This window comes from Pseudoliparis swirei, chromosome 3, assembly GCF_029220125.1.
Source record: "Pseudoliparis swirei isolate HS2019 ecotype Mariana Trench chromosome 3, NWPU_hadal_v1, whole genome shotgun sequence".
Classification (NCBI taxonomy): Eukaryota; Metazoa; Chordata; class Actinopteri; order Perciformes; family Liparidae; genus Pseudoliparis; species Pseudoliparis swirei.
The window spans coordinates 23,682,465-23,697,258 of NC_079390.1; the positions used below are offsets into that span (position 1 = coordinate 23,682,465).

The 14,794-nt window shown below is 49.3% G+C and overlaps 2 protein-coding genes across 3 annotated transcripts in view; one reads left to right on the forward strand and one right to left on the reverse strand.

Annotated features, from left to right (window-relative positions):
- vdac1 (voltage-dependent anion channel 1) overlaps positions 1 to 5,582 on the forward strand; it is a 7,689-nt gene extending 2,107 nt beyond the window's left edge. For both annotated transcript variants that reach the window (XM_056442000.1, XM_056442007.1), the window contains 7 exons: positions 471 to 520; positions 901 to 1,053; positions 1,694 to 1,746; positions 1,903 to 2,130; positions 3,578 to 3,728; positions 3,910 to 3,967; positions 4,615 to 5,582. In XM_056442000.1, the coding sequence (XP_056297975.1) occupies positions 471 to 520; positions 901 to 1,053; positions 1,694 to 1,746; positions 1,903 to 2,130; positions 3,578 to 3,728; positions 3,910 to 3,967; positions 4,615 to 4,706 (785 nt within the window). In that variant the 3' untranslated portion in view covers positions 4,707 to 5,582. The remainder of the gene's footprint in view (positions 1 to 470; positions 521 to 900; positions 1,054 to 1,693; positions 1,747 to 1,902; positions 2,131 to 3,577; positions 3,729 to 3,909; positions 3,968 to 4,614) is intronic.
- Positions 1 to 14,794, reverse strand: part of jade2 (jade family PHD finger 2) — a 344,631-nt gene that overhangs the window by 228,079 nt on the left and 101,758 nt on the right. The gene's annotated exons all lie outside the window — the stretch shown is intronic.

Below are 14,794 nucleotides of genomic sequence, written 5' to 3' on the forward strand. Positions count from 1 at the left end.
ATTCGCAGTCGTTCCTCTCCGAGGGTTTTCCTCCTCCGCTAGCGGCCGTCGCGGAACAAATAGAGTCGGAACTCCTTCGCAGAAACGTCTCCGAGTTCGTTGAGTGAAGCACAAGCCGGGACGTACGAGGCCAGAAAAGGTTCCTGAACGCCCCCTAGGTCGCTCAACGTTCCCCCAGAGGTCGCGTGACGAGCCCAGAGGTCGTGCGGTCGGTTAAATCGGCCTTCTGAAGCCGCCGACGCTCTCACAGAATCTATAGATCCGTCAGGCTCATGAATAACTGAATCAGTCTGGAGGCTGATCAATACATATTTCACAGACACTAATACATTGTAAGGTTTTTGAAATCGCTCAAGGGATTCTGTAAATGTTGTTGGTGGGATTATAATCCTCCATGTCGTGTTGACTGGAGGTATCGATCATCAAATGTTCTCAGAGATCTGAGTTGACCTCCGTTGTCGTGGTTTCAGGCTTCGGGGTCATCAAGCTGGACTTGAAGACCAAGTCGGCGAACGGCCTGGTGAGTCTCCGCCGCTCGTGATCAGATGACCGGAGACGCCGGTCAGAGCGGCGCAAGAGGAGCCCGGCTGCCGACCCGGCTCCTCGGCATCGCCTGACACTCCGGTTTACTCCAGTTTACTCCAGTTTACTCCGGTTCACTCCGGGTCACTCTGAGTTTACTTCAGTTTACTCCGGTTTACTCCGGTTCACTCTGAGTTTACTCCAGTTTACTCCAGTTTACTCCAGTTCACTCTGAGTTTACTCCAGTTCACTCCAGTTTACTCTGAGTTTACTCCGGTTCACTCTGAGTGCGGCGCTGCTTTTGGATCCCCGTCTGTAATCCTTTATATTGCTCAACCTGACCGCGATGCGCCCCGTGACCCTGACTCCCTCCGGCAGGAGTTCACCAGCACCGGCTCCGCCAACACCGAGACCAGCAAGGTGGTCGGATCCCTGGAGACCAAGTACAAGTGGGCGGAGCACGGCCTGACCCTCACGGAGAAGTGGAACACCGACAACACGCTGGGGACCGAGATCACCGTGGAGGACCAGGTCGGTGTCTCCGTTAACGTCAAAGTAACGGGGAGCGGTAGACACTCGTTTGTTTGTGTATTTTATTCAGTCAATCAAATCAAATACAATATTATTCTATATAATATTCAAAAGAGAAAGACTGAAAAGGTAAAGGTAGAAGCAAAAAATGCTTATAAATTCCTATCCTAAATTAATATCAAAATAAATCAGAAAATTAATATAAAATCAAGAAACAACAAACAAAATATATTGATATATACTTCCACATACATCTTCCATATAAATACGTTTTTAATCACATTTATAACTCAAGAATTGTTTTATAAATAATTCCCTTGAAAACCAAAAAGGAGTTAAACCATCCTTATATCCATTTCAACATTATTCCATAATTGGACTTCAACAGAAACACATCTTCTTTTAATCCCTTTTTTAGCCTTTTGTGCCGTAAACTTACAAACATCTCAAATCATATTTACACTCATGTAATGAAAATAAACTTTGCCCACAGTCTGCAGTGACTTTGCTTTAGCTCTTACTTTGTCTGCATTATTTTATCATAAACCAAATCATTAAATTTCTCGTCATGCGGTTCCAGACCATTGTGGCTAAAGTTAACTGTATTTATCTTGATATTCGCTGCTTGTCTCTTCCTCAGTTGGCCAAGGGGCTGAAGCTGACGTTTGATTCCACCTTCTCACCGAACACCGGGTGAGCCGAGCCGAGAGCCGGAGCCTCCCGACGCTCCGAGAGCCGGAGCCTCCCGACGCTCCCTCCCGAGCTAATGCTAGCGCCACCATGATGTCAATGAGCCAGCCTCTGACGCCCTCCTCTCCTCCTCTTCTTCTCTCTCTTCCCTCCCGCCAGCAAGAAGAGCGGCAAGGTGAAGACGGGCTACAAGTACGACCACGTGAACCTCGGCTGCGACGTCAACTACGACATCAACGGCACCGCCGTGCACGGCGCCGCCGTGGTGGGCTACGAGGGCTGGCTGGCCGGCTACCAGATGACCTTCGAGGCCGGCAGGAACCGCATCACCCAGAGCAACTTCGCGGTGGGATTCAAGACGGACGAGTTTCAGCTGCACACGAATGTGTAAGAACACACACACACACACACACACACACACACACAACCGAGACACTCTTCTTCCATCCATTGTGCGTCCATACGTTGGAGGTTCTTGAACTTTAACTCAGGAGCTTAAAGTTTGAGCCGTGAGTGAACCTCCTGTTTCCAGACGCCTGGACAGACGGAGCCTTCGGGTTTTCTTTGCCCTCGTCCTTGTCTGGCTGGCTAACTTGTCGCCGATTTGGCTGCGTGCCCAAAAGTTATATTTACACCCAGGTGATGGGATTGACCGGCGTGGTTGGCAGGCGCGGCCGACGGGGTCACGAGGCCGACAATGTGGGCCGAATATCACCGACGAGCTCCTTCACCGGCGTTCACGCGCTCCTGGAACACCTGGAAAATCCTTGAATTTTAAAAATGGTTATTTCCATGTCTGGAAAAGTCCTGAAAAAAACAAAAAATCCCCAAAGTTTTGAAAAAGTCCTGTAAAAGTTGTTATGTTCATCTGTTCATTTACGCTGAGTTTTAAATAATGTATATACTTTTAAAGAATATGTGTTATGCATTAGATTAGATTAAATTAGATTAGATTAGATAATCCTTTATTCGTCCCACAGTGGGGAAACAGCAGGATTAGAGCAGTAATAAAAAATAAACATAAAATACAAGAACAATATTAAATATACAAAGGAATACAAAATATATATATATATATATATACATATGAATATATATATATATATTTACACGGTAGAGATTAAGTTGCTCTGGGTGATCTGGAAAATAACAAAAATCCCCAAAGTCATGAAATGTTGTTCTATTGATATGTTTTATTTACGCTGAGTTTTAAATAATTAATATGCTTTAAAAGAAAGACGCTCAAACTCTAAGCCGCCATACGCTCTCACACTCGCGGGTAAACGCACCGTAACTAAAAAGACATACATGTTTTATTTTAATCTAAACTATCGTCTCTTTCATTTGAGTCATCTAAGGTTTTAAACTGTGCTTTGGAATCCTCTTTGTTAGTTTAAAGACTTTATCACTTCTTCATGTTATACAACGAGATTTAAACGAGATGTTTGGTCATGAGCATTTGGTGTCGAGTCCTGGACCCCCATTGGTCCCCGTGGGTCTGACCAATGGGTTCATCCATACAGCCGAGTCGGGCTTTCTTTATTTACTCAACGCGATTACGTAACTCACCTGTCGCTCATCACCACCTCCAGTTGTCTTAACGGTAACTGTTTTAATGTGTTGTACGGCGACCTGGAGTGCCTTGAAAGGCGCCTTATAAATATTATTTTAATTAATTATTATAATTAATTAAATAATTAATTATTATATAAATAAATAGAAACATACATTAATAATAATTACTTATTTAATAATATATATATTATAATCATTATTATTATTAATTCAGCAGCTACACGTATTCCAACCTGCAGCTTTTCCGTCTCCTCCCCAGAAACGACGGCACCGAGTTCGGCGGCTCCATCTACCAGAAGGTGAACGAGCAGCTGGAGACGGCCGTGAACCTGGCCTGGACCGCCGGCAACAGCAACACCCGCTTCGGCATCGCCGCCAAGTACCAGATCGACCCCGAGGCGTCCTTCTCCGTGAGTACGGCCCGGTTTGAGGAGGAGTTCTGGACGCCGACAGAAAGGCTCGATCCCATTGGTCCTTAAATCCCTCGCAGCCATTGGAGCGCGTGTTGGTGGAGCTACATGTGAACTCTTGTCTGGAGCGTCACATCCGTCCCTTCACTGAGTGTTCTCTGATCTTCGTCTCTGTTCTCAGGCCAAGGTGAACAACTCCAGCCTCGTGGGCCTCGGATACACTCAGACCCTGAAGCCAGGTGAGCGCCCCCTGCTGGAAGCCGGTGGGAATACACCAACGTGTATTTATTGAGACAACAATATGAACCAGGAAGTACCACTTTATCAGGGACTTTAAACCGGTGGACGGAGATGTGTTTGTTGGATTATATAATTGAGGTTTTCATGGGAGACACTCTGCCACCATGTCATGGCGACCGGGCAGAATTAGTTGTTTTTTGATAAACTTGCTTGATTTAAACGAATGAATTGAATCTCTCAAAGGTCGTGATGAGAGTCGGGGTTCGTACGGTCATGGGATTTAAAAATGTTTATTTCCAGGCCTGGAAAAGTCCTTGACATTAAATCCCCAAAGTTTGTTAAAAGTCCTGGAAATGTGCTTTATTCATATGTTCATTTACGCCGTTTGATTATAAGAATAAAAACGTCTGTAAATATGTGATCTTTTTAATCAAACTATTGTCTAATTTGTGTAATTTAAGGTGTATACTTGTGTAAACGCCGAGGTTTCACAACATGTGACATTTGGTTTAAAGTCCTGGAAACCCATCGACGTGTGTGACCCTGAAGAAAGCCGTCCAATCAAAAGAGAGTTCAAGCGAAGTCTCACGACTTATTCCTTTACGTCCACTCAGCTTCCTGCTCCGTGTCTGTTTGTGTCCTGCAGGCATCAAGCTGACGCTCTCCGCTCTCCTCGACGGCAAGAACATCAACGCCGGCGGCCACAAGCTCGGCCTCGGCCTCGAGTTCCAGGCGTAAGACGGCGAGGCCGACGCCCCCTTCCAGTCCTCCACTCACTCCCCCACCTACAAGTTCAAAATCCTTAATTGATTAGCTAGTCCCCACGACCCCCCCCCCCCCCCCCCATGACATGCTACAGCTGGAGCCAAGACAGAGTGCAGGTCACCACTTTTTCAAAAGGACCACTTTAAGGGAACAATAATAATATTTTTTGAGTTCTGAACAAAAACCACAGCAGAAAGGTTTTTATCTTCAATAATGTCGCTTTGCGAGGCGAAAGGAGAAGGGAAAGTATCATGTCGGCCTCACTGTTTGTCTTCTCACTACAATCCTACACAACGCTTTCATTTAAAGTGTCGAAGGGAAAAGGGCAGTCGGCGTGCAGTTGCGCCGTCCCGCCACCAGGTGGTGCTGTTGCAAAGCGCCGTTAAAGCACTCCTCGCTCCTCACTCCTATATATTATGCAGTGGGAAGGCCCCCCCTCCCCCCCCCCCGGTGTCAGCAGCTGTCTTTAGCTCAAGGAGACGAGACATCCCGTGTTTTAATCGTCTCATTTTGTTTTTTTGTCGTTTATTTGTGTCTGTTGTGCATTTGGTGTGAAAAGAAAAATGTCTTTTTGTTGCATATAGTTTAAAAAAAATAGATTATTTTATTGACTGTCTTTGCATAGTTTATTCAACCTGTGAAGTCTTACGAGGGCGAGGAGCTGTCGCCTCTTCCTGGTGGTGCACACAGTTACAGTCTCACTCCTCCTCCTCCGGGGGGGGGGGGGGGGGGGGTTACTTCACTCCTTTAAGGAGGAGCAACACGATGAATATGGGGAGACGGTCGTCTTCCACAGCTGGTGACCACGGTATTCATTCCCTGAATTAAATAAAGAACATCTTGAACCAGTTTGATTTGTTTTTGCTCTTTTTGTAACTTGTGAATTGGATTACGGTGTATTTTTTAATTCAGTGATTTATCTTGTATAGTTTATGATGCCATCTTGTCTTTTATAGAATATGAGAACAGAGTGAAGAAAGCACGACACATTTATCCAGGTCTCAAGGGGACTGTTATATTAAATTAAAATAATTTTAAAAAACTTAAAGATTTACAAAGACCTGATTTAAAACTGGCAAATCTTCCCATTTTTATTTGCTAAATTAAAATGATTAGTCGTATTATTGCGAGTCGAATCCCACGCGGACGTTTCAACACGTTTGAATATGTTTAATTATCTGTCGTCGTGATAACTTTGATCTGACAAGAAAAACCCAATGATGAATATTTGATTTTGACCGTACAATATACATAGAACGAGTACAAGTGCAGATTAAACTGTTTTAAGATGTCCAGCAGTGGGGTTAAGTGAGCTTTAAAATAACCATTGATAATTAATCGTGTCAGGCCCCCAAGTTAATGTCTCTGTGGGTCTTAACTGGGGGGCGACCCTGCAGCTTGAAGCCGGGTTTATAGCCCCGTTTCAATCCAGCCATTTGACGGTGTCTGGTAAGTGATCAAATTAATTAAGTGATCATATTAATTATAACCCTGTTATATTCAGTCACAGCCGTCAGAGAGCCAGCACAATACCACACTCACTGTGATTAATCACACACTAGCTTCTCCTGCAGCGCCATGGCAACATTAATACATTTAGTACACATATTGATGGATTCTGGTTATTGTTGACACCGCAAACAATGAGGGGCAAAGCCAGTCAAACAGAATAATAATAATACTAATTATTTACTATAAACAAGTATACAAGGTGTCTGAAGGCTGGCACAATATGACAAGCAACTGTCACTCGTTGCAACAGACTCAGGCCACGTGCTTCCACCTGGTCATTCACCGCAGACACGTTTCGCGCATGCGCACACATCCTTGTAATGTGTCCTGTGAAGCCACGCCCCTTCTGTTGCCCGCGCATCAACATGGCGACGAGCAGGAAGATGGAGCGAAGCAGGAGAAATGTCGGCGCTCTTTCGCTGGTTATTTGCCTCCTAATGTTCGGCAGCGGCTGCCTGTCGGCTCCGTTGAACAGCACGGCGGGAGGTATGTTATACCTGAAGTTAACGAGATGACGTATGTTTAAAAAACAGGGAAAGAAACCGACGTCAGGTAGCTCGTTCGCTCGTAACTAGCTACGTGATGCTAGCAGCCACGGTGTCAGGTGACAGGCTGTCTGTCCCGGAAGTCTAAAAAACAGTATTTATTTAATTTATTATATATACATATTTTAATCGAGTCTTCATCAAACTATTGGAGTGCAATTTAACAAAGTAATTTACTATTTTTTTTATTTTGTAAAGGTGGTAACTGCGGCTGCGCAGTGACCGTTGGAGCCGTTGGGAATGTCCCGTCACGTGACACAGCCGTTACACGTCTTTTCGTATATTTAACGTTAATTCGGAGTGAAAAATGGGCTTTTCGTTACCGTAACAAGCTTTTTATTTGACTCTCCCAAATGTTTAACCATAAAAGGCAACTTTCTAAACAAAAAGCTCATTTTTTACACCGTTATTGTCCATCATAGTGCAGCACAACAACCATCGAGCAGGTGACGCGTGTTCTCTGGTAACTGAGGTCGTTGAGGTCAAAGGTCAAAGGGTCTAATCTGTGATCCTCAGCAGCTATGATTAGTGGTGTCCAGATGTGCTCCAGATGTCCTCGTCATACATCTAACCTGTTAATTACCCCCTGTCGTTTATTAAAGGAGAAAAACGACCTTTTGAAGTCCACCGCAAAGGCCGTGAAAGTGCTCCCGACGGCGCTGCCGTGTTGCACAAGTGGACTTTGACTTTGTGTAGATTATTGGATTAAATCTGTCGAGACGAGGTCGGGGCTGGGGGATATCCTGGCCTCCTTCCTGCCTCGCGTTCGCAGTACAAATCATCGTTCTCGCGTTATCGTTCGGGTGTTATTGGGATGGAAGAAGCGGCAAAAACACGCACGGACGTTTTGAGAGCAAAGAAACGTCCGAGAATCGACTATTCTCTCCTGAAGTCGCGCAGATGATCGAGTGTTTGTCACGCGAGTCTTGTGCTCTGACGTCAGTTAGGCTTTTAAATAACGTCCTCTTTGTAATAATAATAATAATACATTTCATTTGGAGGTCACCTTACAATAAAATAATACAGAATAAAAGATAAAAGCATGAAAGATAGAAACAACATTAAAACAGAACATCAGCATAAAAACAAGTCCAAATCAGTAAGTGGCGTCCTCTTCATCGGCCGGTGACGTCGGACACGGTCGTCTCCAGGCCTGGAAAAGTCATGGAAAAAACTTCAATCATAAAAGTTTTGGAAAAGTCACGGAAATGTTGTTATGATCACGTGTTCATTACGCCGAGTTTGAAATAATTAATGTTTTTTAAGAAAGACGCTCAAAATATAAGCCGGCGTACGCTCTCGATACGCAACGTGTTTTATATTTTTCATGTTTATACCGAGATTTTAGTTTGATGGACTTTTGGTTTGAAGTCCAGGAAGAATCCCAGAGTCCTGCAGCGTGACGACGTGGAGCCGCTCCACACAGAACCATTGAGAGCCACACAGAACCACACAGAGCCACACAGAACCACACAGAACCACACAGAACCACACAGAGCCACACAGAGCCACACAGAACCACACAAAACCACACAGAACCACACAGAGTCACACAGAACCACACAGAACCACACAGAGCCACACAACCACACAGAGCCACACAGAACCACACAGAACCACACAGAACCACACAGAACCACACAGAGCCACACAACGCCACACAACCACACAGAGCCACACAGAACCACACAAAACCACACAGAACCACACAGAACCACACAGAACCACACAGAGCACCTGTTGGGGACGAGGCTCCTGAGCATCAATACTCCCTTTCTTCTCCCGGGGGCGTCCGACGAGTCCCAGGCCTCCTCCTCCCCTCCTCCTCCTCCTCCCGTCCCCCGTCCTCCTCCCCTCCTCCTCCTCCCGTCCTCCTCCCCCCTCCTCCTCCTCCTCTCCTCCTCCTCCTCCTCCTCCTCCTCCCCTCCCCTCCTCCTCCTCCTCCTCCTCCTCCTCCCCCTCCTCCTCCTCCTCCGTCCCCTCCTCCTCCTCCTCCTCCTCCTCCTCCTCCTCCTCCTCCTCCTCCTCTCCTCCTCCTCCTCCCGTCCCCCCTCGTCCTCCTCCTCTCCTCCTCCTCCTCCCGGGATGAAGCGATGTTGACAAACTTCCGGTTCTAAATGGCGTCATTGAGTGGCCAGCTCTCACTTAGAGACGTAACCGGAGCTCTGAGGTCCTTCATGAGCTGAGAGCTCCATGAAGGCTGTGGATCACATGAGAGCTCCATGAAGGCTGTGGATCACATGAGAGCGTCATGAATGCTGTGGATCACATGAGAGCTCCATGAATGCTGTGGATCACATGAGAGCTCCATGAATGCTGTGGATCACATGAGAGCTCCATGAAGGCTGTGGATCACATGAGAGCTCCATGAATGCTGTGGATCACATGAGAGCTCCATGAAGGCTGTGGATCACATGAGAGCTCCATGAATGCTGTGGATCACATGAGAGCTCCATGAATGCTGTGGATCACATGAGAGCTCCATGAATGCTGTGGATCACATGAGAGCTCCATGAATGCTGTGGATCACATGAGAGCTCCATGAAGGCTGTGGATCACATGAGAGCTCCATGAATGCTGTGGATCACATGAGAGCTCCATGAAGGCTGTGGATCACATGAGAGCTCCATGAAGGCTGTGGATCACATGAGAGATCCATGAAGGCTGTGGATCACATGAGAGATCCATGAAGGCTGTGGATCACATGAGAGCTCCATGAATGCTGTGGATCACATGAGAGCTCCATGAATGCTGTGGATCACATGAGAGCTCCATGAATGCTGTGGATCACATGAGAGCTCCATGAAGGCTGTGGATCACATGAGAGATCCATGAATGCTGTGGATCACATGAGAGCTCCATGAATGCTGTGGATCACATGAGAGCTCCATGAATGCTGTGGATCACATGAGAGCTCCATGAAGGCTGTGGATCACATGAGAGCTCCATGAATGCTGTGGATCACATGAGAGCTCCATGAAGGCTGTGGATCACATGAGAGCTCCATGAATGCTGTGGATCACATGAGAGATCCATGAATGCTGTGGATCACATGAGAGCTCCATGAATGCTGTGGATCACATGAGAGATCCATGAATGCTGTGGATCACATGAGAGCTCCATGAAGGCTGTGGATCACATGAGAGCTCCATGAAGGCTGTGGATCACATGAGAGCTCCATGAAGGCTGTGGATCACATGAGAGATCCATGAATGCTGTGGATCACATGAGAGCGCCATGAATGCTGTGGATCACATGAGAGCTCCATGAATGCTGTGGATCACATGAGAGATCCATGAATGCTGTGGATCACATGAGAGCTCCATGAATGCTGTGGATCACATGAGAGCTCCATGAAGGCTGTGGATCACATGAGAGCTCCATGAATGCTGTGGATCACATGAGCTCCATGAATGCTGTGGATCACATGAGAGCTCCATGAATGCTGTGGATCACATGAGAGATCCATGAATGCTGTGGATCACATGAGAGCTCCATGAATGCTGTGGATCACATGAGAGCTCCATGAATGCTGTGGATCACATGAGAGCTCCATGAATGCTGTGGATCACATGAGAGCTCCATGAATGCTGTGGATCACATGAGAGCTCCATGAATGCTGTGGATCACAGCGACTCACACGCCGGCCCCTTCATGATCAGCGTGATGCGAGAACGTGTCGCTGTGTTTCTAAGGAATGGCCGTGAGATGAAGGAGCGTTGCTGGAGGAGGACGAGGTCAGGGATCATGGGCTTAGAATACAACCCACTTCACTTGTAGCTTGACAAGCATAACTTCTGTTTATTTGTGTGTCTGAAGATGACAAAGTTGTTGAAACTGAGAACTCAGATCGACTTTGGACTCCAACCAGATATATATATATATATATATATATATATATATATATATATATATATATATATATATATATATATATACGACCCGGGAGGCTTTGACCGCTCAGAGAGCCGCGGATTCTGTTCACCTGCAAATGTTTAGAATGGCTTATTTCAAGTGTTTCATCGGCCTGATAATACATATTGTCTTGCATTGTTATTCCATCTCACCTGACAGCAGCCGGACCAGCACCTGGACCAGCACCTGGACCAGCAGCCGGACCAGCAGCCGGACCAGCACCTGGACCAGCAGCCGGACCAGCAGCCGGACCAGCAGCCGGACCAGCAGCCGTCTTAGCCGGTCAAGGACGAGTCACGCTCCATGACGTCGGCGTACCGGAGCTGAATGTGACGACGTTATCGGAGCCCAAGAGACCTGCGACATCGGCCGGCAAGGACGTCACCATGACAACGACGACAGGAGGAGGAGGAGGAGGAGGAGTCTCCTCCTGACAACGGCACGGAGACCGGGGGACCGGAACCCTCCCAAGACCTCGAGGACGCCAGCATCTTCGACGCCTCGGACGCCGGCAGCAGAGGGGACGCCCCACATGACGGGACCCCACGTGACGGGACCCCACATGACGGGGCCCCACATGACGGGACCCCACATGACGGGACCCCACATGACGGGACCCCACATGACGGGACCCCACATGACGGGGCCCCACATGACGGGACCCCACATGACGGGACCCCACATGACGGGACCCCACATGACGGGACCCCACATGACGGGACCCCACATGACGGGACCCAACATGACGGGACCCCACATGACGGGACCCCATGACGGGACCCCACATGACGGGACCCCACATGACCGGACCCCACATGACGGGACCCCACATGACCGGACCCAACATGACGGGACCCCACATGACGGGACCCCACATGACGGGACCCCACATGACGGGACCCCACATGACGGGACCCCACATGACGGGACCCCACATGACGGGACCCCACATGACGGGACCCCACATGACGGACCCACATGACGGGACCCCACATGACCCCTGGCAGGACCCCACATGACGGACCCCACATGACGGGACCCCACATGACGGACCCCATGACGGGACCCCACATGACGGGACCCACATGACGGACCCACATGACGGGACCCACATGACGGGACCCCACATGACGGGACCCACATGACGGACCCACATGACGGGAACCCACATGACGGGACCCCACATGACGGGACCCCACATGACGGGACCCCACATGACCGGACCCCACATGACGGGACCCCACATGACCGGACCCAACATGACGGGACCCAACATGACGGGACCCCACATGACCGGACCCCACATGACGGGACCCCACATGACGGGACCCAACATGACGGGACCCCACATGACGGGACCCAACATGACGGGGCCCCACATGACGGGGCCCCACATGACGGGACCCCACATGACGGGACCCCACATGACGGGGCCCCACATGACGGGACCCCACATGACGGGACCCAACATGACGGGACCCAACATGACGGGACCCCACATGACGGGACCCAACATGACGGGACCCCACATGACGGGACCCAACATGACGGGGCCCCACGTGACGGGACCCCACGTGAAGGGACCCCACGTGACGGGACCCCACGTGACGGGGACCCTCGTGACGGGGCCCCACGTGAAGGGACCCCACGTGACGGGACCCCACGTGACGGGACCCCACGTGACGGGACCCCACGTGACGGGACCCCACGTGACGGGGCCCCACGTGACGGGACCCCACGTGACGGGACCCCACGTGACGGGACCCCACGTGACGGGACCCCACGTGACGGGGCCCCACATGGTGCGATACCGGATGCTGTCCCCAAGGCCATGGCCCCAGGCGGTTCTGCTGCCGTGGCCCCAGGCGGCCCGGCTGCTTCGGCCCCTCCAGCTTCCAGTCCAGAACCTCCCACGTCCTCCGAGTCCAACGCCTCCACGGCGCCGGACCTGGACCTGCTGCAGACCACCGACAGCGGACCGCCTCCCATCGACCTGGACAGCTACACGGACGACGACGACACGACCTACGTGGACAACGAGGCGTATATCAACGACATCAACAACGACATCAACAACAACATCAACAACATGGACGAAGACGTCGAGGTCAAGGAGCAGAGCGCGAGCCGCCTGCCGCCGGGCGGCGTGGGGGAGGAGCCCCGCCGCCAGGGAGCGGACGGCTACGGCGCCGAGGGCGAGGACTCGCACTTCTTCTTCCACCTGGTGCTGCTGGCCTTCCTGGTGGCCGTCGTCTACATCGCCTACCACAACAAGAGGAAGGTGAGTCCTGAGCCTCCAGAGGGCTCACCTCCGGCTCCACTGGACGTCACGTCTCAATGTCTCCCTTCGGCTCGTGGGAACCTGGAGGAGTCGTGTAAACGTTATGATCACGTGTTCATTACGCCCAGTTTGAAATAATTAATGTTTTTTAAAGAAAGGCGCTCAAAATATAAGCCGGTTCTACATTTTTCATGTTTATACCGAGTTTTCATATTGGTGCTGGACATCTGTCAGTCCTCTGGGCCACGTGGGTCAGAACCCGGCTGTAGAGGTTCTGATCGGTCCGCTGATCAACGTCCTCAAACGTCTTTTGTTTTTATCCTCTGGTCACGCCAGATGTTCCGGTCGGGTCCCAGAACCAGAACATATTTACATTCTAGAAGCTGTCGTAGGTTTGTGGCGGTCCGGGTCAGAGTCGGTCTCACTCTCTGCTCCCGCCAACGATGTCATCGTAAAGTGAAAGAGCCGCGCTGCAGGAAGTGATGACGTCATGATTATGTCCCACGTTCCGCTGACCTGGCGTTAATCTGTTTTGCTCTTTCGTCTCTCATTATAATGATTCCCCTGATCAGAACTCTGACCCGTTGGTTCTGCCCTCAGATCTTCCTGCTGGCTCAGAGCCGGCGCTGGAAGGACGGCCTGTGCTCCCGCAACACGGTGGAGTACCACCGGCTGGACCAGAACGTCCACGAGGCCATGCCGACCCTCAAGATGACCCGGGACTAAGTGTTCTGAGCAGGACCCGGACCCAGCCCGGACCCGACCCGGATCGTCTCGTTGTTGAGGGACTGTAGAGACGTGTGTCTTTGGGTCAGAACTCTGTTTCTTCAGAACTTTTCTGTTGTGTGCTTAGAGAGATTTGTACTTTTTATCTTGTTTTTCTTTTATATCTATATCATTGTTTCTCTCAATGACTTGTTGGGGTTTATTATTTGGGTTTATTCGGGTCTTTATGTTTCAGCCGTACGCTCCCTGGCCACCCGTCTAGTTTCTATATGTTCAACTCTCTGAAGAACACGGGTCAGAACCTGAAGAGTTTGTTCTTGACCCCGAGGTCAACACCACATTGAGCCGAGACACACGTGTGTGTGTGTGTGTGTGTGTGATATAAAAAAAGGAACATTTATGTAAATACAATCAAATTCAAAACATCCTTGTTTAATTTCAAGTCAAATGGATTTAATTAGTTTTATCTCAAAGAATTGAAAAACAAATATATTTTCTAGCCGTGTATAATAATAATAAAAACAGTCTTAGTAACTTGAAGTTGAGCTGAGGAGGTTAAATGAGTTTGAGCCAATCAGATGACAGATTAACAGCCTGTTCTTCTTTTTTTGTCCACGGTGCCGTCAGGTTTCGCTGTGCAGAAATCCATCGGCCGCCCGCTTCGTGTTTATGGCTTCGGTGAAGTCTAGTCCATCGTTATGGCCATCGTCATGGCGACGCCCCCCCACGCGCCCACAGAACGTGTGTGTGTGTGTGTGTGTGTGTGTGTGTGTGTGTGTGTGTGTGTGTGTGTGTGTGTGTGTGTGTGTGTGTGTGTGTGTGTGTGTGTGTGTGTGTGTGTGTGTGTGTGTGTGTGTGTGTGTGTGTGTGTGTGTGTGTGTGTGTGTGTGTGTGTGTGTGTGTGTGTGTGTGTGTGTGTGTGTGTGTGGTCTTTCCTTCAATGGAATGAATCCTCGCGTCTTGTCGCCTGCTGCCGGTCGTCTTTCAGCTCTCCCCCGTAGTAAGGGAGTAAAGGGGAGGAGCCTAAAGGTGACGGGTCGACGCTGCTCTTGCATCAGTAGAAAACTTCACTTTGCTTTTGT